Consider the following 24,237-nt stretch of genomic DNA (forward strand, 5'->3'; position numbering starts at 1 on the left):
AATTTTTAATAAAATTTTAAATCATTTTACTTTCATATGTTTTATCATATAATATTTAAAATTATAATAAAGTATATGTGTAGTGTTTTATTTGGGAATTGTCTTGAATTCATTATTCATATCATTGACATTTTTAAACTAAAAAAAATCGGTTCATTGATTGTGGATCTTTAACTTTATTTACCTTTCCCAATTTTTGGTTACTTTTTGAATCTTGTAAAAAGTAGATTTTGCTTTTAAAATATACAAAGCTTGAATCCAAATCAAGAGGTTCAAAGATTAAAAGAGCGTTGTCAAGAAAAGTAAAAGTTTATAAGATTTGGAAACTGCCAAGATATGAGATTATCCTTATTGCCATACAACTTGTTTCCACTGAGTTACGTTATGTTTCAGGGTCTTGTAATCAATCAACAACTTTTTTCGCAATCGCTCCTAAGTGTGCTCTAAGTCAACTGCACTATCTGTGAAAAGACCCCCAAAACTCATTTGGCGTAAAGCGTAAAAATCAAACCATGGTGACAAATTCGTTGAATGCAAGGAAACGTGTTAGGCTCCTTTAAATTTAGAGGATCTAACAGGAATCAAGAAAATAGGCGCAAGGAGAAGATTTAATTTGTATTTATCTGAGCATTATTGGATGACATGACATCCATAGTGAATCAGACTGAGAAAATGTTCAAAGCTCCAGAGAAACTTGCTGCAGTTCTGTAAAAAACTCGGACGCTTTATCTTTTGAACTCACAAAGACATAACAACTCTGATTAACAGAAAACCTAGCAAGCAAAATGGTTCAGTATAATAAGTACTACCAAAAGGGAAAAAGCTCCCACATAACCTTACAGCTTAATGAAGCCACTATATTTACGTTGTTCGACCCTCTTTAATGTACATCTTACTATGTCAAACATTGATTAAAGAAAGGTTTTGTTCTGCATGTCTATTATCTTTTAGCGGAGAAAATCAATTATGTAGTGGGTTTGGTCCAGTAGGGACAAGTCGATGTGAAACTGCGTGCACTGAGCTGATTTTGTTGCTGCCAGGCTTCCTAGGGCTATGGATGGCAGAGAAGCTTGTTAAGAACATGGGAGAATACTTGTCTCTCAATCTTTGATCGATTTCTTTACAGTTGCTTGATTGATATATCGGCAACTGGTAACTTGAATAATCCTAGGATGATGAAAATAGTGAGAAACAGGAATAGAGAGTTCTGTGTTCTCATGCTGGGGAACGAGTAAAGAGCTAAGAAGAAGAGGATAAAATGGCAGAGGAAACAAAGTTGTTTTTCTTGTTTGTGTGTGTCGGTAGCCTAGAAGTATAGATATAAAGGATTCAGCTGACTGTGATGAGCAAAACATTAACAGCTCAACGACTAAAAATTCAGAATTCTCTGTAATACTACCTTTGACGTACTCACATCTTCTGTATATCTTCAAAATGTCAAAGGTTGACTTCTGGACGAAGTCGTTATCGGCAAAGAGGCTTGTTGTAGCACGCTAAGGATGAATTCATTCTTCCAAACAGTAGTATAAAACATGAACTCAAACTTCACAATTTCCAACAAAGAATATATATATATAGCATGTGATTGTTGACACGGCTGAACAATTTCAGTTAACCATACTTTCCATACATTGACTCGCCCTAAGTTTGAGAATTGGGAATTAGGCTTGGGGTTACTCCTGAATCTTGAATAAACAAAGCGAAAGCAGGAAACTGGTAGATGCCACTGAAATTTCAAAATTTTTCAAAAATAATTAGTAAACTTCAAAGAATCTGGAGAGTGATGCAAGTATTTTACATGTTGAGCTTATAAATTCTTATTTATCTCTAATAAAGCTCAACTGACAACTCATTACATTAAAACCTATCAACAACTGAATTTTCTCATTTCTTAGTTTCCGCCTCTATTGTATAATAACCATATTGTTTCCTTGTGCACCTTCCTGTTGCCTTTGACTTTTTTAATTCGCATAACCGTTTTCCTCCTATCACCCGATTTCCTTTTATAATGTTGGAACGTAGGTCAATCCAAAACTATTATTGCATACATGTAAATATTATTTAATTTATAATATGACTTGAGTTATAATTATATTCCTAATATAATTTTACATAAGTATAATTAAAGATTTATTCTCAATGTGATTGAGACATATTCTGTATGAATAGGCATATAGACAGAACTTGAATCTTAATCCAATTAAATAATATAATAATTCTTAAAAAATGATATTCAAGAGATTTTTAAGATTTAAACCCCAACTCCTATAATCCCATAAAGTAAGTGTCATAAATTGATCTTAGAAAATTAGGCTTATATTGAAGTAATTCTAAATCTTCTAATATTCCTACAACCAATCCCCATATATAAAACTTATCCCTAACACATTCTTATTAAATTGATGCATCAATGCCTATGCAACGAAGTAATATGAGGTATAAAAAATGATTTGGGAGTTAATTGATGTCATGAATAATTCCATTGGGGGTTTGTTTTATCATTTAACATGTAATTTTTTGGGTTAATTGAGATTGAGTGATTTTTTAAATTTGTTTTAGGTTTTTAACTATTGATTTTAGGGTTAATTGTGTTTTTTAACATCTCTTTTCCTTTTTCTTTCTTGGTTTTATTTTTAAAAAAAAGATTAATTATGTATTTCATATACGAATTATAATTAAAATTTTAAAAAGTTATAATTAAATATTTGAATTTAATTTTTGTCCATCAATTTACACTTAAAACCAATACTATTAATAAAATTATAACACATTCCATGTTTTAATTGATTTTTTTAGACACATCATGTATTTGATTAAATGTAATAATCTCCCGTGCATATATAAAATTTTGACTATAATTCAAATATTAAAGTATAAATAATTTTTTAAAAAATTATAAAAATCATAATAACAATACGATCTAGGAACATATCACCATATTAATTGATTATAGTATTTGATATTTTCAAATAGGATAAGATTATTAAAGGATTCCGATTTCTTTTGTTTTTCATATTGTAAACATTTTACTAAAAAAGCTCAATTTATTTAAATAATACTAGTTAGATTTATTAATGCAATGAGATATTGAGTTATGGTTTTTTTTTTTTTTTTGCAATTAAGGTTTTCATATAAGATATTAGTGATTAAATTAGGAATGAGATGAAAGATTTTCTTTTAAAAATTAATCTATTTTAATCTTTTGAATCTCATTTATTTAATTTATTTGATAATCAACTATAGGTGGTTTTTTATGTTTAGTTGATAATATATAGGTCTTTCTTTTTGTGTTGAACTGTTACATGTTTTGTTCTGTGTTGAGCTGGTAATGGAAGCTAACATCTTACAAGTTTATTCAACTTTACACTTTCATGTAACTTGCTTTTGAAATATCATAATTAGTTTGTAAAGCAGCTTTAATTATTTTTGTGATCTTGATGACAAATAAAATATTTTTCAATAAATTAATTTGATATATCATCATTAGATCAATTAATGTAAATATACAAATACTTTCAGTTTTTGAGAAAAATATCTAAATACTTTTTAAAAATATAAATTCGTAAATTATTCTTATTTTTCATTATTTATTATTTAAATTAATATATAATTTTATTATACATCTACGGCAAAGTATGGGCTTATGTGAAATAAAGATGATTTACTTCTCAATTATTTTTGTGTAACCTCTTTTGTTAAGGACACTTGTATCTTTTAATTACAACTTGCTTCGAGCAACTCTACTTAATTTCTTTCTTTAATGCAAATCACGAGGAAAAAAGTACTTGACTTTGCTTATTCGTTTATGCTCTATGCTAATTGGTGGGAATCTGTTCTCAACTTCCCATCACATTGTGATGAAGAAATGCTGATCGATCAGCAACAATTAGAAGCTTGGATTCTTCTTTTTTCAGTCAACGCTGCTGTTCTTGCCCGATGCGATTCAAAACCATATTGCTTAACATGATTTACACCAAAGATTAATGAAATTCATGAACACATGATGGTAAAAGTCTTCGAATACATTATTCCAGCTGAAAAGTTTCTATAGACAAAAGAAACTGCTTATGACAATGCATAGGTACAAGTGGTCTTATACACTTAACATAGTGAACAGCACCACTACAAATGCGATCTTATCATGGCAAATTCAATAGTTTTTTACCTATGCTTATTGCATTTCATGACAATGAAACATGCTTTTCAATACACAAACAAATGAAAAGGATCGTTTTGGTTCCAGGAAAGAAAGAATCTGCTTCCAGATCTAAAGGTGGGGAAGATACTTTCAAGTGACATCCCTTACTTTCTATTCTTTCTTTCCAAGAACCAACTGTATCTCTCTGCCTTCAAAAGGGAAGAGAACATACATTCCTGGAAAGATGGCATGCGAACATAAACAGAATTCTGATCAGTTGTGCAGTGGGTTTGGTCCTCCAGGGACAAGTTGATGCGAAACACCATGAAATGCCCTGTACTTCTGGTTTCCAGATACAGAACTAGCAGAAAAATGCTCTGGAAATGAAAAGGAAATGGTTCTCAACTTTTGTTGTGTTTCCTGGTAGGAAGCCCAGGTGACTTGCCGACAACTAGAGAGATGGACCGTTGCTAGCATAATTGCGAAAAACAGAAGTGGGAGAAAAGGACTAAGAGTTCTCATGTTCTGAAATGACCGGAAAAGGAATCGTAGGAAAACAGGACCTTCTGAGTTGGATTTCTAGGTTTGAAGTCTATATATAATGGTAACAGCCTAACAGGCAACCGGTTTTCAATAATCACTCCTAGTATTTAGAATGACATGAATGCCCATATTCTAATCATTATCAGGCCTACCTCTCATAATGGATTAATCAATCTTGCCTCAAATGGGATAAAGTTAAACAAAGAGCCAAGAATTTGGTGGAGTTTGATATCAGATATGAACTTCAGCTACAGATAAGTTTAAGTCGGCATGTCTTAATGAATCCAGCAAGACTTCATAAGTTTCTGTGATAATTTGTTGTAAAATGCTGGAAGGCAAATAAAGGTTCTTGGCAAGAATGATTAAACATGTCCCCTATCGATTTCAAAAGTGGCATGAACGGACAGGTTTGATAACATTTGGCTTCAACGAGAGGTTAGTCGTCTTTAAGGGTCCAGGCATTGAATAAATTGTACATTTGATTGGATATGTCAATGGCTCAATGTTCATCTCAACTGCCAGCCTCGAAGTGAAATTTATAGCTTAATCACCTGTCCTGTCACTTTACCATCCATTGTAACTACGCTGTTCCTTGGCTACGGGGACACGAGTAACAGGAGCTTTTAAGCAGCAGATTTAGATGCACTCCCACTGACGATGCTATAATGTCGAGCATCATTGATCATCTTCATATCTCGTGGGGTCTACGAATCTCTGTCATCAGCAAGCAGTCTTGCTGAGATCTCAGGAGCTAATCTCTTCTTCAATATGGTGATGGGATGTTCTCCAGTTTTTAATGACCCTGTTACTATCCAAAGGCATGAGAGACAGGTTTAGAATGTGAAAATGGTTACCACCAAGTTACCTACCCCAGTGGAAGCTGCCCTAAGGCCTGATGGGGCTTCGTGGAACAGTCTGAACCACTTTCCTAGCATCAGAATACAGTCAACTCAGGCTCTAGCGCCCAACCTATCCAAGTCCAGAGCATGTTATACGTTCTAAAGAATAAAATATGAGTATATCGTTGGATTTGTTCCCCGACCCATTGTGTTGAAAGCCAACTACCAGCTTAGGAATGTAAAAGTAAATTCAAAGTGAATCAGATTCAGATCCGGCAAATGTTAAATTAATACTGGAAATGAATCCATTGTTAGTTAAAGGCAGATAAGATCCAAATGTTCGACTAACTTATAATTGGGAAAAGTAGTACTATATAAAAAAAATGGCATGTTTCTTTAAGCGAAAAGAATTCATTTGTATTTGGCAGCTCTCGAGCAGTTAATAAACGAGTTGGTGGACAGTAAGAAGTTTTTTTTTTCTCATCTCTCACAACCTCCGGCCACAAAAGTGCAAATGCCCGGGCAGGCCACTAGGCCTGGTTAGATCGGATTTGATGTTCTAAAACCAAATACATTCAATCCTTCCAGCAGATTCGGCCCAAAGTTGCAAAGAGCTGTAATATTACCGTCTTGAAGATTATTGGCTTATCGAATGCTGCAATTCTTATCTCTTATATATGTCTCCACGATTTGAGCTATGTACTTGCCACATGCCTTTTTAGGCACTGGTCACTAATGCCTGAACTCTTTTGGCCTCCTATATTTAAGCTAAACTCTTTATCCAACAAATGAAATGAATAGCCAAAAGTAGCAAGAAATTTGTTCCCCATGACTTACATGGAAAAGCTTGGAACTCAGAAAACTCATCGTTCATGTATCAGCTGGCGCCTTAAGGGAAGATTGTAATCCCTAGTTGAACAAACTCATCATGCATCTAGAGAAATGAGAGGAACTCTTTTAATAGCTTATAATGGCTATAATGCAATTACAGCTCCTAGGGATTTTGTTGATCATAGTTTCTCCAGCCACAAAGATCAACCAGCTCAACTTAACTAGTATCAGTTTCAATCCCCAAAGTTTTAACATCCCAATTTACTTTTGATTAACGAAATATTGAAGCAAGTTTACTAAAAGAGTATCTGCACCGAGCAAGCTTATATATGAAATAAAGATTCACAGAATACATTAATTCAAACAACATTACTCTATATCTTCTGGCAGCACTAGTAGAAACAGTGATGATCCATTCGAAACGGTAACAACTAAGCCCAAACATATCACTCCTCCTTAGCATCAGTTCCAGAAGATTTTTCCTCTGTTCCAGCAACTGCACTTTGCGATGGACTATCTTCACCTGGCTTAGCATCACTTTCTGTAGCTCCTGAGACTTCACCACTGCTATCCCCTTCAGTTACTGGAACCGTCTTCTTGATGGTTCCAACCTTAACATACTTGCTCATGAACTTGTATTCCCAATCTTGCAAAGCCTCCAATTCAAATGGACCAAGACCAGAGATGTCCCCAGTTAAATCTTTTTCTTCAAAAGACATCTTTGCAAGAGCTCTGCTAGCATCCTTTCCAGCAAACAATGCATAAGGTCCACCAGGTCCATAAAACATTCTGCAAGAAAGATTACATTCAGGTAACAGCTAAGAACTTTGTGATTCATTTCATGCATAATTCTTGCATATATATGATTAACCATGCATCTTGCAAATTTTACAGTCATAAAGAAATTTCAACATAAATTGTGTTAAAGATCACTTGAAAAGTGATATTCAAGTGTTCCCAACACATATGAATAGTTTGTATGTGACAAAATGGAATCAGTATGGTATTACAATAAAAGTCTCAAGCCACAACATAAAATATTATTAGTTGTACCGAAATTTACCACTCACAATGCAAATTACTCTAAAACTATACCAGTTGAGTATCTTTTTGACGTTATAAATTAAATTTAAATAAACTATTTGACCAAAGAAACAAATAGCTAAATGCAATCAATGTGAACCACATCAAATAGGAATAAATGGAGAAAATCTAAGCTTCAGAAACTATTTTAGCCTTAGATACATAAATTATTTCAATTAAAAGTGAACCAAAGCACATTGTGCAGGAATAAAGTAGAGTTAAGATCTACAGGTTTAGCTCAACCAAATTCGAGGATTACATCAAACTCTCTTTCTCCACTGTGTGCACGAGGTGCATGTGTTACTGTGTCAGTGAGAGAAAGAGACAAGGAAAACACAGGATGTATGGAAGCGTATTACCTACAATTACTGCAGTGCAGTTAACCAATTATAATTCAGCATTATGTAGGGCCCATAAAAAAATTATGTAAAACCTACACTTTTAAATAGTGGAACCCTACATAATTCTTTATTATGATTGGCTAATTGCGGGATTGTAGTAAAGAAAATTGTAGGTGAAATGCTCACCAAGACATATGTTTGATCTGATAAGAAATGAAAATTAGGGTTCCAATTATTAGCTGCTGAGATACACAGTTCATAAAACAAACTTAGCTGCTCATCTGTTTGCTTAATTGAATTAAGTATATAATACTTCCTATGAACTGAAATAGACTCATATCGGTCAGCATAAAAAAACATGTTAATGTTCGCGATCATAAAATCAGGTTAAAAATCCAGATGAAAGGGAATAGCACCATATTATTCCATTTTCATTTTCTCACTCAGTCAAAACATGTGATTCAGGGTCAAAGTCTAGAACTTCTAATTACACAACCAATCATGTACCAGAAAATTTACCTACAACGAACTTGTTTTGCTAAATCTCATACACAGTTTATCATCTAACAATTTTGGCACTGATCATCCAATATTAAGAAATCAAACGCAACCCATCAGTGTAATTACGTGGACCAACCTAGCTATTTATAAGTTTTATCATATGGTAGCAAAATCATAGGCAGCTCAATTATTAAAAAAAAAAAAATTCTAATATCGATCAACTAAAAGTTTAAAGAAACCACTGGATCAGCAAATAGCTCTGGTGAGAAGTAATATAGAAGAAAAAAAATTAAAAGCAAATGTCTGGAAAACCTCAAAAGCAATACCTCATAAAATAAATAAAAGCCCCAAAATTTTCATACCCAAAAAACTGCTATAACAAAGCTGATATTCCGACCCCAAAAAGTAGTCTAAAAAAAATCTAATTCAAAAAGAAAAGAGAAAGTAGCAGCTTAAAACCTGCTTTGAGAAACGTCATAGATCTGGCCCTTGATAGCCATGAGAAGTGGCTTCTTTGAATCCGACCCATCATATTGTTTAAGTTCCTCCTCGGAAATCTCGCCCAGCTGAACCGGGGGTGGAAGCGGCTCTATCTGCTCCTCTAAAGCCCTGGACCGTTGATGGTGATCACTAGACGACCCAAATAGACCCGTTACCGCATAGTAAATGGCCCACAACAGAGCAAGAACCGTAAAGAAAGCGGCCGTAGATAGACCCGTATAGGCCGTTATTGCCTCCTCCAAAGTCTCCCATAGCTGCAAAGCCATCGCTTCGATATATATTTTTTTTCTTTCTTTCGTTTAGCAACACTCAGAGTAAGTGTTTCCGCCGTTTGGTCTTAAATTTGTCCTCCGTTTCTCCCGCAAGTGCATAATTCATTAAATAATTAAATCTCAATGTAATTTATTATAACTGAAAATAAGATTAAAAGAATAAAATTATCTGTCATATATAAAAATTGTCTTTTTTAATTAATTAAATTACCTAACAGTCCTTAATGCGGTGGGTCGTCCACTACTATCGCTAATTTATTTTCTTTTCTATTTTTAATTTTTATGATTGTATATTAATTAATTTTATGCACAATTTACTCAATTCTCCGTTGGCTTTTAGGTAAGATTTCGGTCATTTCCATTCTCATATAATAATTCTTTTATTTTTTTTTACTTTTATTTCATCTTTAATGAATCTAAGAAAGAGGGAGGGTAACCAAGTCATTTTAGTTGTTAAGGTTGGTGGATGGCAGGTCGCGGAACCTTTTATTCACACTTTTTTTTTTTTAACTCTTCGCATTTTTTAAAAATTATTTTTAACTAAATTATTTAATTATTTTTTTAATCATCCAACTTTTAAGTTTTTAGGTTTACAAATATTAAAATTCTTAAAAATTTTGGAATTACATATTTAAAAATCTTTTGAAAGTTTTAAAAGTTATATATAAGAAAACTTAAAAATTTTTGTAAAATATTTTTATCAATTAATTTTTTAAATTTAAATGTAATTTTTTTAATTTATATATATATATATGAAATTTCAATAAATTATATAAATTATGAAAATACATATATAAAATTTTTAAAATTAAAATAATTAAATAATTTTATTTTTAAAAAAATTTTTTTTAAAAAGTTGGAGCATGGAGAAAAAAATGAGAGTATGATTAAAATCTCTCCAAGATTATAAGTTTGATAATTTAATTTTTTAAAAAAAACATATTAAAATATTAAATATATATAAATATAAATATTTTATTATTTAAAATATACTTTTAAATTAAAATAAAACTAAAAATAAAAATTTTAAATTAAACCAAACCAACTTGAATCTTAATTTCAAAATCTATGTTCGACACTGATTCAATCCAAGCCGAAAGTGTGGACAGGTCTACACACTTCAAATTTATTTTTTGGGATAATTAAAAAAAATTCAATTGCACTAGCCGGGAAAGATATTTTCTTGGCATAATAAAAAATAAAATGAAAATTTTTACTTGAAATTAATTAAACAATAAAAAAATAGTATTCCATTTCTTCCATCCAAATCCAACCACGTTATTTCAAAAAGTATATACAAATATCAAAACATGAGTTTTGATTATGTATTTTTCTATGCTTACATTTCCATCAAAAGGACTCGTATATATACTTCTACGGAACTTCATTCCAAAACCTTATTTTGATTTTATATTTTCTCACATGAAATTTTGAAAATTTTCTGTAATAGTTGTACGAATTGATACCTTTTTAAGCCAAAAAAAAAAAAGAAAGTCTTAAAGATTCAAAATTGTTTAGTATATATATTTTTAACATTAATTCTAGAGAAGGAAAGAGCATCATAATAATTTAAAAAGCTATTAAAAATGAAAACAAAAGTAAAATAAACGAAAAATACTATTAATCTTACCCCTTCTTCTCTTATCAGTGTTATGTTAGGTACACTGGCTAGTTAATAAGCTTCAAAAAGCAAGAAGCTTCTCTTTTTGTATGGATTCTTACTTAAAGCTTGGAAACCAGGAAAAGGCAAAGCAAAGATTTCTGCCATCATCTGTGCCAAATATCATAAAGCTGTTTCAGCAATGACGTGAGATATTTGAAATTTGATGTTTGGGCAACTTAGACATGATAGTCAAGCTTCAAGAGTTTCAAAGCTAAAAGCAAACCTTGGGTTCAACATGCTAGGAGGTCAATTAGCGTGAGCCGATTAAGCAAGATGACAAAAAAACATGATCCTTAAAAAGTTGGAATGTTGACTTCTTTCCCACCATTTTGGACCATGTTCATATTTTGTAAAATCAGCTATATAAATGGAATACCATTGTACTATTCCACTTTTACAATTATTTTAAGAAGACCAACTGTTTCAATTTCAGACAGCAGATCTAAGAATGACCATTATCTTCAGATTTTTCCTGTCTAAAGAGTTAAAACGTTAACTACCACATACAATGACACAGACTTGCCACAGAAACATGTGACTGTCTCCTAATGGCAGAGCCACAGCAAATGTTGACATCAGCCAATTGCTTACATTAAGTAACCAACAGGCGTTTATGTGAGAAGTTGCTATTTCTATCTTTATGCATCTTCGTGGAATCCATAGAGATTGCATTTCTTGAGAGATTGCATTCCTTAAAATCTTTTGAGTTTGAACTCGACACCGAGGAAAACCCATTGATCAAATTATTGCAAATCAGAAGGGTCCAAAATCTTTTGGCATGTCACAGGAAATCCCCAGGTTCAAACTAAAGAATAAAAATCCATGATATAAGAATATTGGTTAACGTTTTCCTTTTCAACTGGATCTAGAATGCACATTAGATGTGGTGCTCAAAGCCACTTCTGAAGCTACCTAAACAAGATTCTATCACCTGAAAATAGAAAAAAAAAAAAAAAAAGAGAAGGGGGAGGGGGGGAATTGACCACATATACAGTACTAAGACAGATGCCTCTCTCAAAGGAGAGCAGATCACCAGAGAGACCTAAGACCTTCAAAACCAACCACCAGGAGGTGGGATGTTTGGAGGAAATATAATGAACAATAAGGACAGTTTTCAACTATCTTCATTCAACAACCTCTTATTTTGTTTACAGCATAGAAGGAATACATTAACCAAAGAAAGAAAGGAGGGAAAAATGGTACATAAGCTAAGGTTCTAACTCAACCACATAAGATTATGACATTGGATGCTCTAAATAATGTGCACAAGAGCTATCCATTAAGAATACTGAGAATGAGCTTATCAAGTTGTGCACATCTCACCCTCCAAAATACAAACTCAAAAGGCTCAAATCAAAGGGAAAGTGAGCTCACCTCATCAGCTTTCCATAGCCCTTCTTCATACTTATACCACCTCATGAGCCCTTCATCATTTCTTGTCCGCTGACACATGATGCATGAATCTTTCATGCATGTTATGAATTGACGTATCCGAGATGCCTTCTCAAGAATAAGCTGATCAAGCTCGCTCATAATTTTTCTTCGGGCAGGAGGAGGTGGTATTTCTATCAGAAGGCAATGAGATATGTTAAGCACTTCTAGGTTTTGTAAGTCATCCAAGATGGAGATCAGGGTATCCTTCACAAGCATTGAGCAGCGGAGGCTCAAAACCCTTATCTTTGGTAGATACTTTATTATTGTAGCGGCAAAGAAATTTTCAAAGGGTCCCATCACCTTGAGTTCTCTAAAATTCTTGCAATTATTGGCAATTTCTTCCATGAGATATGGAGGGCTTGCTATGGTAGGCATTGTCAGGGATTCAAGATCTCGCCAGATGCGAATAGCTTTGCATATTCCAGTTTTCTTTATTCTATTCCAAGCCGGCATAACAAGCCGTCTGAGGCGTGGGCACCTGCAGTAAAGAAAAAGAAGATCACTTTCCACTGCATTCACCGAAATAGCATATAATTATGAGGAGAATTGTAACGACATTCTTCAAGACCAAACAAAACACACACGTGCAAACACAGAAAGGACAATTTGATCAGTGTAATGGCAATAAAAGACACTGATATATACAATAATATGCATAGATACCACTTGCAAGTGCATTTTAAACAAGCTAAAAGACTAACATGAGAAAACACCATGTTAATTGACTGTTGAAATTCAAAGCATTAGATATGGTCATGATATGGGTAGCAAATAATTGTTGCTATCAGGCACCCTGTTAACATTAATATGATGTATCATAATATGCTTTTATTTCATAGAGATCATCAACAACTCTAAATAAAAGATGAGGTTAATACAAGATTGGAAACACCATCAGAAACCTTGAGACAATTCTAAATAAGTAAAATTCACTAAAATTACCTTTCAGCAGTATAGGTCAATTGATCATCGCTCACATATAGATTAAAGTGAAAAATCAAGGTCATTATGTTTCCCTGGCTGAGACTCAAAGATATCTTCAACAAACGGCTCAATGCCTGGTCAGAACAAGCGCGCACATATACATAAGGCTCCAATGGAGTTTTGATAAAATCTGACTTCATCACTGATAAATCAAGTGTTTTCCAAACCAAAGGATCACAACAGGCCATACGCCATGAACTGCAGACATGAGCGATGCCTGAAGTTAACTCAAAGATATCAAAAGACTGGAATATCTTCACCAACATATCAGTGTCCAAGTCCTCCCATCTTCTAGCAACATGTTCGATTTCTCCCATTCCACCAAGCTTTCCAATATCTCCAAGAAGTTTCACAGCATCATCAAGCCTACATAGACATGCACTATAGAAGGCTCAGTCCATTATATACATAACTTATATTGACAATGACAGTAAGTAGGTAGAAGTGTACACCTAGTCCTCATAGAACAATCAAGGTAGCTACATCTCCTATTGAAGCCAAGAGCAATAAAGAATGTGTTCAGAAGCATGGAAATTCATTCTCTTGATGCTGTTCAAAATAAAATTCAAAATCCAAAAACATACTCCTAGCTGGCATTTCAGGCAGTAAATTCCATAATCCTAAGGAGAAGAAAAAAGGGAAGTAGATATCACTTGTTTATGATTTTCATTCAAAGATGCCTTGTGATGATAACATGAGAAGAATCCAAATTCAACTACATAGGTACGTACATGTGACCAACTGTGAATAAAAATTTGGTCCAAAAGTCCTCCTACCATGTAAGAAAGCAGTATACATACATATGAGAATGTGTTTTATTCACACAAGTACAAGCATGGATGTACACCGCAATACCAGTAAGTAAAGCCCAGACCACAATGTGCTTCAGAAACATCATTTCCCCTATCTTTGATCCAAAGTTAGGAGGCTACCAATCAGTTGGGTCATGAGGGAAAATGGACAATAAGTTGGCAGTATCTAAATAGTTTAAAATTACTATTTCATCAAAAAAATCTTAAAATGTCCAATTTTGGCAACCCAGTTGAAGGAATTCATGAATACACCACAAATACGCCTTCTATATTAGCATAAATAGATCAACCACCTTGGCTATATAGATAATTTCCCTTGTCTTCGATCCAAACTTAAGAGGTTATCAATCAATTGGACTCATGAGTGCAAATGAACAATAAGTTGTCCGTGTCTAAATAGTTTAAAATTACTATTTCATCAAAAGTATCTTAAAATGTCCAATTTTAGCAACCCAATTGAAGAAATTCATGAATAAACTACTTATATGCCTTCTATATTAGCATAAATAGATCAACCACCTTGGCTACACGTACATTATTGATAATATACAACCAGATCCTGACAAATCCAGCTTTTAGTCTGGTTTCCTAGTTTCTTGTCATTTTAACGTTCACTATTTCACAACTGTCATGTTAATGATAAAAGTTATTTCTTAACATAAACTCAAAATAGAAGTTAACCTCCAGTCTGATTTACATAAACCGCAATGTAACATCAACAAATCTAAATAACCAAATAGCTAATATCACATTATCCTCAATATCTCCCAAATAATGAATCTTGTGCTAAGGAAATCTTCATGCTACAAATGTCTGCCTATTGTCTATTCTCTTACTTAGCACACTGCCTAGCATTAAGCACAATAAAATTTATTAATTTGCATTCTATCCCTTCACTGCCTTTTTTCTCAGCTTTTTCAATTTCAGACCTATATATCAAAGGCATTCCAAGATTCAAGTCTCCCACCTGCATCATCTTGTATTTCATCCAACAACATCAATATACTATAATAGTGTTAAATTATAACCTTAGCAAGAAGCCATTACATGGTGCTAAAAGGGGAATTACCAAGCACACCAAATAGCTGTCAATTGATCGACAGCATGTCTAACAATTACACATTGAATGATAAAAAATGAGTGCATTGAACATAGACATGTCGAACAAAATGGTTACATTCTCCAGCTTTGGAGTCAGAAATTTTATTTTTTAAAGTCAATCTGTAAGTAAAACCCTTACACACAGAAGGAGTGAAAATATTTTCATACGAACTTGTTCTATGACGCGTCGAAAATATTTAACACATGACAGTCAATTATCAAACTCTCAAAGAAATCATACCGAAAAAGACTGATACGCTAAATGCATGAAGTCCTTTGTTATAATAACATCTATCTCGTTCACTATAAGCAAGGTAGAAAGCTCCTTGTCAATAGTAAAAATTTCTACTAGAGGATCTAAATTCAACAAAATCAGTAAAAAACACGCTAAAACAAGAACCAACCTCTGCAATAAAAACAGACAAAATTTCAAGCAAAAAATAAAAGATTTCGTACTTCAAGAAATCTTGGTTCACTCAATTTTAACCAGATCCTCCATCTTCGCTTACCCTTAACGAAAAGATCCACGTTGATCTGACTTTCACCTCACAGTCTTATAAACAACTAAAATTCTATATTATATATGCAAAAAGAGACAGAGACAGTTACCTTAGGACAAAATCTTGGGGATTCTTCGACAGGGAGCTTTGTTCTGATCTAGTCGTAAAATGGAAAGAGATAACGTTTTATCGGGATTTCTCCCAAAGGTATTAAAAGGAAGCAAGTTCCGCCCAAAAAAATAAACTTTAAAACGGAGGTTGACTTGAGTGACCATAGAATAGTCGTGCTACTTGCACCCAACGTTTACTCAACAACTTTTTTTTTTTTTTAAATATCCAATTTTTTATTTAATACATCACTCACTTAAAAGATAAATTTACTAAAAAAACCCGATCACCCTATCTCTCTTTTTTTCATATTTATTTCTCTCTTTCCAACCGAAATTTTTAAAAAATTTTAAATTCAATTAAACTAAATTCAAAAAAATTTTCCCTCATTTGAAATTAAAAAATTAAAATTAAAGATAATTTTTTTTTTGTTTTTTCTATTTCTTTATTTGATTTCGTATTTAATTTTATAAAATTTCATATTAAAATATTTGAATACAAATTCAAAACTTTTAAAAATAAATTTTAAAAAATTTTAAAAAATTTTTTTTAAATAAATATCCATAAAATTTTAAAAATATTTAGAAATTCAAAATTTTCAAAAATAAATATTTGAAAATCTTTAAAAATTTTCAAAAAACTTTTAAAGGTTTCCAATATCTATTTTCAAAAACATTTAAAAACTTTCAAAAATAAATTTTTAAATGGGGTGTATAAGAGAAAAAAATAATTGAAAAATAAATATTTAAATAATTTTATTAAAACTTAAATTTGTAATATAATTTTAGGATTATTGAAAAGAAGTTAGGTGAAAATAAAAATATTCGTAAGAGAATCAGGTGCAGGACACCGAGCAAATGTGAGAATTATGCAATGAAGCTTTTAACTCTTTATAACAAAATTACTAGATTTGAATTTTATCACATTTTTTATGCGATATGATTAAAATTTTTATATTATTATTTGAATTTAAATATTAATTATAATAAAATTTATTTAATATAATTTTTTATTAAAAAATTTTTTCAACTGTAATTATCATAAACTTTTTAATTATTATTATAATAACTTTTATTATTATTTTTAACATCGTCGAAATTAATTTCCCTTAAACCTAAACATCCTAAAACATTTTCATTAAACTTTTGTTTGGTTGGGTACAATTTCGTAACATGCGCTCGGTTTTATCTGGAGCCGGCTCTTATAATGTACTGTCAGATCGCTGAGTTCAGATGGTCTCGCGTTGGTGGTTCCAAGCACGCGCATAGCTACTTCGTGTACGAAATTCCAATTAGATTAATGGGCATACCGGTGATATATGTGATACCAGCGCCATGGTCTAGAGAGCGGAGACTACTTTAATCATTGCGGGGGCTTGAACTGAAACATTTACCCAAGCCTAGTTCTTTAACGGGTCTGATGAGGGACTAGCTGCTAGCCCAGCCCATGAACAGGTATAGACTCGCGCTTTCTCTGACTATTTCAATTTTCCAACTCCCAAACTGGAAGGAGAAGCAGGGGGAAAATGGGAGTGACGAATTTGTGGGATATTTTGGAATCATGCAAGGAAACTTTGCCTCTTCATTATCTCCAGAACAAAGGGGCATGCTTAGATCTGTGTTGTTGGATGGTTCAGCTTCAAAATGTTAATGAATCTCACTGTCCCATGAAGGACAAGCTTTATCTTAAGGGTCTCTTTCACCGCCTCAGGGCTCTCTCATTGCCTTGAATAGCAGCCTTATTTTTGTCACTGTTGAATTCCTTTGCTCTTCAGCCTTTAATTCTAGTGAAAAAGGATATGGTTTTCCTTTCAAAGTTGGAAACTTTATGTAAATGGCAGCTTTCTAAAGGTTTTCTAAAGTTGGGGTTTTTACTGAAATAATACAATTCCCTTACTAAGAAAGAGTGTCCCTATTCTTAGCGGAAATCTAAAGCTCCAAATATATAGACTGAAATTCGGTAACCTAAGATGACTGATTATTGGGATTGGGCCTAGTCATTAAGTCTTACTTTTTTAGAAGCCAGCCTGTGAAGTTCTTTTAACCGCTTTATTCTTGTATGGTTCTTGTGCAGCGTCCATTCCAGCTCAAGCAATTCAACAGCTATGTGCTCAGTCTTTGAGTGGCCTCCTGAAAAAACAGGTAGATCCTTTGTTCCAAAATTTACCAAGTACATGTTTAAAGGAATATGTCCATGCACATGCAATATTTGCTCTATGCTCATCATTACAACCATGCACTTGGAAGTATGCATTTTGCACATATGAGCTTATAGTGTATCAATGGCTCAGATGAATACATCCTAAGATTGCTGAAAGACATTTTTGATGATTTGCCTGTTTGCAATCAACTTCGTCTCAGTTAGTTGTTAACATTCCATTGAAGGAGGTACTATTGCCATCTTTCATCTTTATACAAGTTCATTCTTGAACATCCGCAAACCAAAATTCTTGTTTATCTTGCTGCTTTTGAAAGACTTATTGCTTCTGAAGAACCTTTATTGGTCACTCATGTTGTGGAAGGGAATTGCTAGTGTCATTCTGAAAGTATTATCATCGGAAGAGTGTGTCTGGAGTTACTAATGATGTCAACAGATTGTTATGCTCTCCAATGCACTTTTAAAAGCTAAAACAATCAGCACAAATAAATGATGGTTTAAGAAATGATTAGATTGACTACCTTTAAATGATTTTGTATCCTAGTTAAGGAAATAGACTCAACTTATATATGAAGTACTTAAGATAAATTGTTTCAATGTGATTACTTGTAAGCCTCCACAGATTGTGATGTGATAACCAGAATATGCATCATAATTTCTTCACAGATTTGTAACTTGCAAATATTGTAGAGTAGTATTTAATTTTCCTTTGAAATTCCTGTGATGGTGTTGATGCCGATCTTTAAATCCTAGCATACCATTGGTAAGCTTTCCCATTACAGGTGCCAGTAAAGTGTCCTGTATCAGCAATTATTAAGCACCTAAAAGTTCATGGAAGAGAATGTATTGAGGTGTCTTGAGAAGAGTTTGTGGAATTACAAGCTCTGTAGTTTCAGCTGACCTTGTAGAGAGGTATGTAGCAATTATCATTTGCTTGCCAGTATCTGTTGATGCTAAGTTGGTACATGGAAAGATAAAAGTTTATATATGCATAAGAACACAACCATGGTTGAAATTAATTTTTCAGAGAGATGGCTTGAAAAAAAAAAAGAGCTTGATCACTATGAATAATAGAGTGAATTGTGAGATCCCTGTCCTATCTCTTAGTTTGATCATTGCACCCCAATATCCCACCAAAAAATGGGCTTTTATATTCAACCTGATCTTAAACCTTATAATAGCTCTCTCCATCGATTTTGTCAAATATTTGGCAGCCTTTTTTTATCCTCCTTGATTCTTCTGAGTTATTAATTTATCCTCTGAAGTTTGAATAAATGATTTATTTCCGTTTTCCACGGTGCTTTTCCTGAAAGGATCAGAGAGTTTGATGATAGAAGAGCTCTAGAGAAGAAAAATCAACTAAATCAAGACCATAGAAATCAGAAAAGAATGTTCTGTGGCTGAAATAGGTCTGAAACGTTAAGATCTGTTGCTTGAAATTGAGTTAGGGAACAAGTCCAGCACCATCGCTTCAAGGGAAGTTATATCAGACAAAATGACAATAACAACTTAAGTTAATTTCATAAACAAGACCCCCCCCCCCCCCCCCCCCCCCGGTTATTTTGGAGTCAGAAGGCAATGTTGATTGCAAAGCTGCAACGTTATGGGTACAAACTGGTGTGAATGCTATTTGATCTTTTGGGCCCCTCTCTGCAAGTGCACTCCCAGAATGTTTCCAGATGTACTCAAATGAATGGTCAACAGTTTAGAATAATTGATTTGAGTGACTCAGAAACTGATATATCACCCGAACATGCAAGGAAAGCAAGAAAGCTTAGACTGTTTCTTGCCACCATTCGAGACGACTTTCATTGAATGAGCCAGGAAACACTCTGTAGATAGACAACTATTACGCATGTTTTTGTTTGTAATATGCCAAAGATATTTCTCTGTTGTTCAACGTTTGTCTTCTATTGTGAGTTATTTATGTGAACCCTGATTGTCATTCATAAAATGGTACAACCATTCAAATGCTAGCCTCACAAGTCACACCCTTGACCCTACAACCAAAACTGCAGGGATTTTTTTCACGCAATTGATTAGTATACCATCACGGTTCACATGGAAGAAGGGGAAAAAAAAAAAAAAGATAATTTATTCCTGACATTCGGAAATTGGATTTTTTCCCCCCTTTCTTTACAATCATTAGCAGCTCTTCAATCCTGAATCCTGCAACGGTCAAAAAGGTGATAGTGATTTAAGCTAAATAGCCAGTCCTTCAGAAATGCATTCTCATACTGGAATATGAAATAAGATGTAGGGGGTTCTTGAAATCCAGGGAACAGACCACTCGACAACAATTGCTGTGGCCAGGGGGTTTTAAAATCTACCTAACAGACTACAGGGCAGCTGCAGCTCCTGGACTTCTTGACATGGTTGCACTCCGTTCGGGTTTCAGCAATGCTCAAAGCATGCTGCAATCAATTTTATGATTCTACTTTTTCTCATTGTAATTATTTTTATTTCCGGTGGATTAGTTTTGCAATTTATCACAGAAATACTATTCAAAGTCCATCCAGCCCCCTGGACAGAGACTATCCTGGATAAACGGTTTCCCATTATGCGTAAACAGATCTTACAGTAGAAAACTAATGCTTAATATTAGCAACTGACGAATAAATTTGATTGTAACAACATCAGCCTGTTACTGTAGGCATAAAGTAAAGTTTATACATTAACCAAGTCACTAGAAACCCCTGTACAATGCGTATCTATTCAAGCATTGTCTAAACCAAAAAAAATGGGAAAATGAAGTATCATTCATAAAAGATAATGATATTTGCTTCAGTGCCACTGCTTGGAACAGCAAACATATGGCAGGTTGATGAAAGCCTTGAACGGCTTGTTTGTTAATGTGGACGATGACTTGTTGGCCAAGGAATAGGTTGCAAATTCCACTCTTGTGTCTGACTGGGAAGTAATGCTGGAGCTGATTCCAATGTTGGTTTGTTAAAATATGGCTCAAAGTGGGAACTACCATAAACTTTGTTGCCACGGAACCAGGTATTTGAACTCGATTAGGAGAATGAAACACCGTTTTTTGAACACAGGCCACTAATACTGCTTGGATCATGGAAACTTGAGATGCCAGGTGCAGAGTTAAAACCTAAAGACTTGACTTTTAGGCTGGAGTTGAGTATTCCCTGCATAGCAGGATGCCTGAAACAAGTTCAAGCCCTCACCTTGAGGAAAAGAAGCTTGATGTTCTGGTATCAATGAGCCAGGAGGGACAGGCCAAGCAACATGGCCAGGGATTATTTGGGAAACCGCTGCAGGCCCACGATTCTGTGTAAGAGGGTTCCCAACTGAGTGTCCTAAAACCAGTTTAATCCCAGCCACCCTTACTGCCAGCATCTTTCCATCCATTTTATAACCATTCAAGTGTGAAAAAGCAGCAGCTGCGTCCGTTGGATTTTCAAATTTAACAAAGCCATAGCATTTGCTTAAACCTGTAGTTTGGTCTCTGATCACTTTTGCTTCAGTTAGCTTACCAAATGGAGAAAACAGCTCTTTCAAACGGTTTTCATCCACAACTTGAGGTAGATAGCCAAAGTAAAGACTTGCATCATCAACTCTTTTGTTTGGTTTATTCTGAGTTGGTACAGGGTAGGCAGCTGTTGGATGGCTGTTGCTGCCACAGGTGTCACAGGAAATGCTCATGAAAGTAGAGAGAAGGCTAGGACAGCAATACCGCTGGTGGCCTTTCTCACCACAAACATTGCAACCACTTGCATCTTTCTTCAGTTTTGCAAGCTCAGCTAGCTGGGCCTGTTTGTGTTCATTCATTCCCTCTGCAACTGGGATTAGCAGTTTCTTAACCATTTGAACTGCAGCATCTAATGATTTTTTATTGTCCACCTCTATTCTGACATGCAAATCTTCTTTTTCAGAGGTAAGCTTAAGGTCTTTTATTGATAAGCCTTTACCTCTCAAAAGAATCTTAGACCCACTTCCCTCTCCATCCTCTTGAGTGTGTTTCCCTGAGGACCAAGGATGAGAACAATAAAATTGTAACCAGGATATTCTTTCGCCGGTATGAAAAGCTTTTCACAGAGCTTTGTATTCATGTAATCAGATGTTCGTTTTTGTTTCAAATTGGGGTTTTTCTGAATCAACCTTGATCTGATATCTAGACGTTTTTGAACAAGATTTTGCGAAGCCTCACTTCCCTGGTATTTATTCTCATTCCAAGGTTGTCGTACAATGGTTCGGGAGGAGGAGATCTTTCATGTTCAGCCCTATTATCATGAAGTTCTGGCTTCAGCAACTTGTCATTTATCTCTGAAAGTACAGCCTTTAATTTCTGAACTTCAGGATCCAACTCAAACCTGACAGGAACCTTAACTGAACCAGGCAATTTCAATTTGGGCTCATCACTAGCCCACCTGGTTTTTCTTACTTTATGAATCCGTTCATCTTCACTTGTATGTCCATCTCCCTCAGGCTGTTTATCCCATCTGCTATGCCTGTGTTTTCCAGAATTACCTATAAATCCCTGTTGTTTGGAAGCATCACTATCATCAATTGCAATGGACAGTCTGGATTGCCCTTGAAAATCTGGAACCTGATTGGACTTCTTTAAACCTTGCATGATAGCTGACTCACATGTTGTTCTATCCACTAACCTCTTCTTTTCAATTGAATTATTAGGAACAGAAACTGGCTGGTGCCCAACTTCATCAACTTTACTAACAAAAGATTTCTCAGCTGAAAGATGCTTCCAATGGAGCCTTTACTTGTTCTTCATTGTCATTATGCTGCTACCCTTTTAGGTCCTCTTCAAATTTGTCACATGAATAGTCCTTCAGTTCCTCACTTGACTCCTCCTCCACTTCTCAAAACATTAGTTCATCCAGTCACGACTTTCATCATCAATCCAATAGGAAGAAGAATATGATAGACATTCATTTTGTTGGCCCCGAAGCTTTTTCCATGGCAACACGTCTTTGAAGTCCCTGGAACATATGAAGCTTTAAATTTTACCCATTGCACCTTGAACAATGGCTAATCTATTTATATGAAGAACACCTCAAACTGGTTCTTCCACTGCATAAAAAATGTATAAACTCACATTGCTAAAACTTAAAACGGACAAACTATCATCAAAACATTGCAATTTGTAAAATTCTATAGAAGCTGAAACTGGCGGATTAAAGAATCGATCCACAGAAGATAAATCATGGAGTACAGTCAGAGAAGGTACAAAAAAAAGCTCATTTCAATATTACATGGTAAAATGATATGGGCAGAAAATGGTAAGCAACAAGTCAAATAACCAAAACCAACAACTGTGCACAATTATTTAGAATTCGATGAATCATTAAACTTTAACAACTCTGAAAATTTTCACCTATCAGATAGAATGCAATATTAATGGTGAATTTTCTGTCCTCGAAAGAAAATGCAGCAATCGCCCATTCTTGTTGTTTGCCTTTTTACATAACAGTAAAATTCTACTAATAAATAGCTACCGATAAAGTGAAATTTCGATGAATATTACATGAGAATGAAATCGAAATGAATAAGTTAAAATTCATGGTAAAACGATCGATGACAGATGATAAATTTAGCCAAGAAAAGTAAGGGTTTCAGTGAAACGGACCTCAGCGAAATCAATAAATCCAATCCCCCATGCCCCGAATTTACTGGCACTACCTATCTATCGATCTATCTCTCCTGAACTTAATGGTCTTTTTATTTTTCCTTTTCTCTTCAGAAACCTTGACCAGAAAAGGTTGCCGGGTTCTCTCATTTAAATAAAAAAAAAAAACCTCAGACTGAGGAGTGATGATTTGTACCATCCGAAATGGGTCCACAAACTATATTAGGGTTAAAAGGTGTATACGAAACATCTATGCTCGTCCGGTACTCAAGCTCGGGAAAACAAAAAACTCGAATTTGTTCGGTGGTCAAGTTGAATTTGAACTTTGAACTCCAACAGTTATTAAAGGAATTGGATTTTGAGTATCTTAACGTCCATAAGTCTAATCTAATTTTTCGATTTTTAACATATATTTTAAATATTTTATTAAATCAGCGTACTATTATCTTTGTTCTCAATTCTTATTTTATTGATACGTGACAATAACTTAAAAAGTAATGAATGAGACTTGATAAGGTTTTTTTTTGGTAGGAGATCAATGGATAAAATTTTTTGTTATAAATCATAAAAACAAAATGTTAGCACTAAAATATTAGTTGATGATTTTTTCTGATAAAATAAAAAAATTTGTTCAGCTCAGTAATCTAATTCATTTTTTCTTTAATTCCTCATAATTATTGAAATTCTTTGATTTCTGAAATCCATTGAATACTTTTGCAAGCATTCCAACCCACTAACCCTTTGGCAACAAAATTTTTTTTTTACCTTTCTCTCGCTCATCGATTTAACCTACTTATCTAAAATCCCTAATAATTATTAAAGTATTT

The 24,237-nt window shown here is 33.9% G+C and overlaps 4 protein-coding genes and 1 pseudogene across 8 annotated transcripts; 2 read left to right on the top strand and 3 right to left on the bottom strand.

Moving 5' to 3' along the window:
- Nucleotides 1–6,455: 6,455 nt before the first annotated feature.
- LOC111291151 (membrane steroid-binding protein 2-like) lies at nucleotides 6,456–9,088 on the bottom strand. Its single transcript, XM_022882773.2, has 2 exons — nucleotides 8,736–9,088; nucleotides 6,456–7,140 (listed from the first exon to the last, which is right to left on the bottom strand). Exons 1-2 carry the CDS (start codon nucleotides 9,041–9,043, stop codon nucleotides 6,798–6,800), a joined length of 651 nt encoding a protein of 216 aa, XP_022738508.2. The 5' UTR covers nucleotides 9,044–9,088; the 3' UTR covers nucleotides 6,456–6,797.
- A 2,716-nt stretch (nucleotides 9,089–11,804) lies between these two features.
- On the bottom strand, nucleotides 11,805–15,818 carry LOC111290820 (RNI-like superfamily protein). 2 transcript variants are annotated; one of them, XM_022882303.2, is made up of 3 exons: nucleotides 15,653–15,818; nucleotides 13,089–13,496; nucleotides 11,805–12,624 (listed from the first exon to the last, which is right to left on the bottom strand). In XM_022882303.2, exons 2-3 carry the CDS (start codon nucleotides 13,445–13,447, stop codon nucleotides 12,066–12,068), a joined length of 918 nt encoding a protein of 305 aa, XP_022738038.1. In that variant the 5' UTR covers nucleotides 13,448–13,496; nucleotides 15,653–15,818; the 3' UTR covers nucleotides 11,805–12,065. The 2 variants fall into 2 exon arrangements, with proteins under 2 accessions (XP_022738038.1, XP_022738039.1); XM_022882304.2 differs by having other exon boundaries at nucleotides 13,089–13,511; nucleotides 15,653–15,793.
- A 930-nt stretch (nucleotides 15,819–16,748) lies between these two features.
- LOC111290229 (single-strand DNA endonuclease 1-like) lies at nucleotides 16,749–19,338 on the top strand. 2 transcript variants are annotated; one of them, XM_089768190.1, is made up of 3 exons: nucleotides 16,749–17,342; nucleotides 17,725–17,792; nucleotides 17,942–19,338. In XM_089768190.1, exons 1-3 carry the CDS (start codon nucleotides 17,177–17,179, stop codon nucleotides 17,954–17,956), a joined length of 249 nt encoding a protein of 82 aa, XP_089624316.1. In that variant the 5' UTR covers nucleotides 16,749–17,176; the 3' UTR covers nucleotides 17,957–19,338. The 2 variants fall into 2 exon arrangements, with proteins under 2 accessions (XP_089624316.1, XP_089624315.1); XM_089768189.1 differs by having other exon boundaries at nucleotides 17,725–19,338.
- Nucleotides 19,087–20,245, top strand: LOC149516171 (uncharacterized; annotated as a pseudogene).
- Nucleotides 20,246–20,313: 68 nt separating this feature from the next.
- On the bottom strand, nucleotides 20,314–23,760 carry LOC111289987 (splicing factor-like protein 1). 3 transcript variants are annotated; one of them, XM_089768187.1, is made up of 2 exons: nucleotides 23,411–23,729; nucleotides 20,314–22,854 (listed from the first exon to the last, which is right to left on the bottom strand). In XM_089768187.1, the coding sequence occupies exon 2, from the start codon at nucleotides 21,628–21,630 to the stop codon at nucleotides 20,908–20,910; it is 723 nt and encodes a 240-aa protein (XP_089624313.1). In that variant the 5' UTR covers nucleotides 21,631–22,854; nucleotides 23,411–23,729; the 3' UTR covers nucleotides 20,314–20,907. The 3 variants fall into 3 exon arrangements, with proteins under 3 accessions (XP_089624313.1, XP_022737101.2, XP_089624314.1); XM_022881366.2 differs by having other exon boundaries at nucleotides 20,398–22,763; nucleotides 23,411–23,746; XM_089768188.1 differs by having other exon boundaries at nucleotides 20,565–22,763; nucleotides 23,411–23,760.
- Nucleotides 23,761–24,237: the final 477 nt, after the last annotated feature.

The sequence above is a fragment of the Durio zibethinus genome, chromosome 11, assembly GCF_047325235.1.
Source record: "Durio zibethinus cultivar Kanyao isolate XHJ-2024 chromosome 11, ASM4732523v1, whole genome shotgun sequence".
NCBI lineage: Eukaryota > Viridiplantae > Streptophyta > Magnoliopsida > Malvales > Malvaceae > Durio > Durio zibethinus.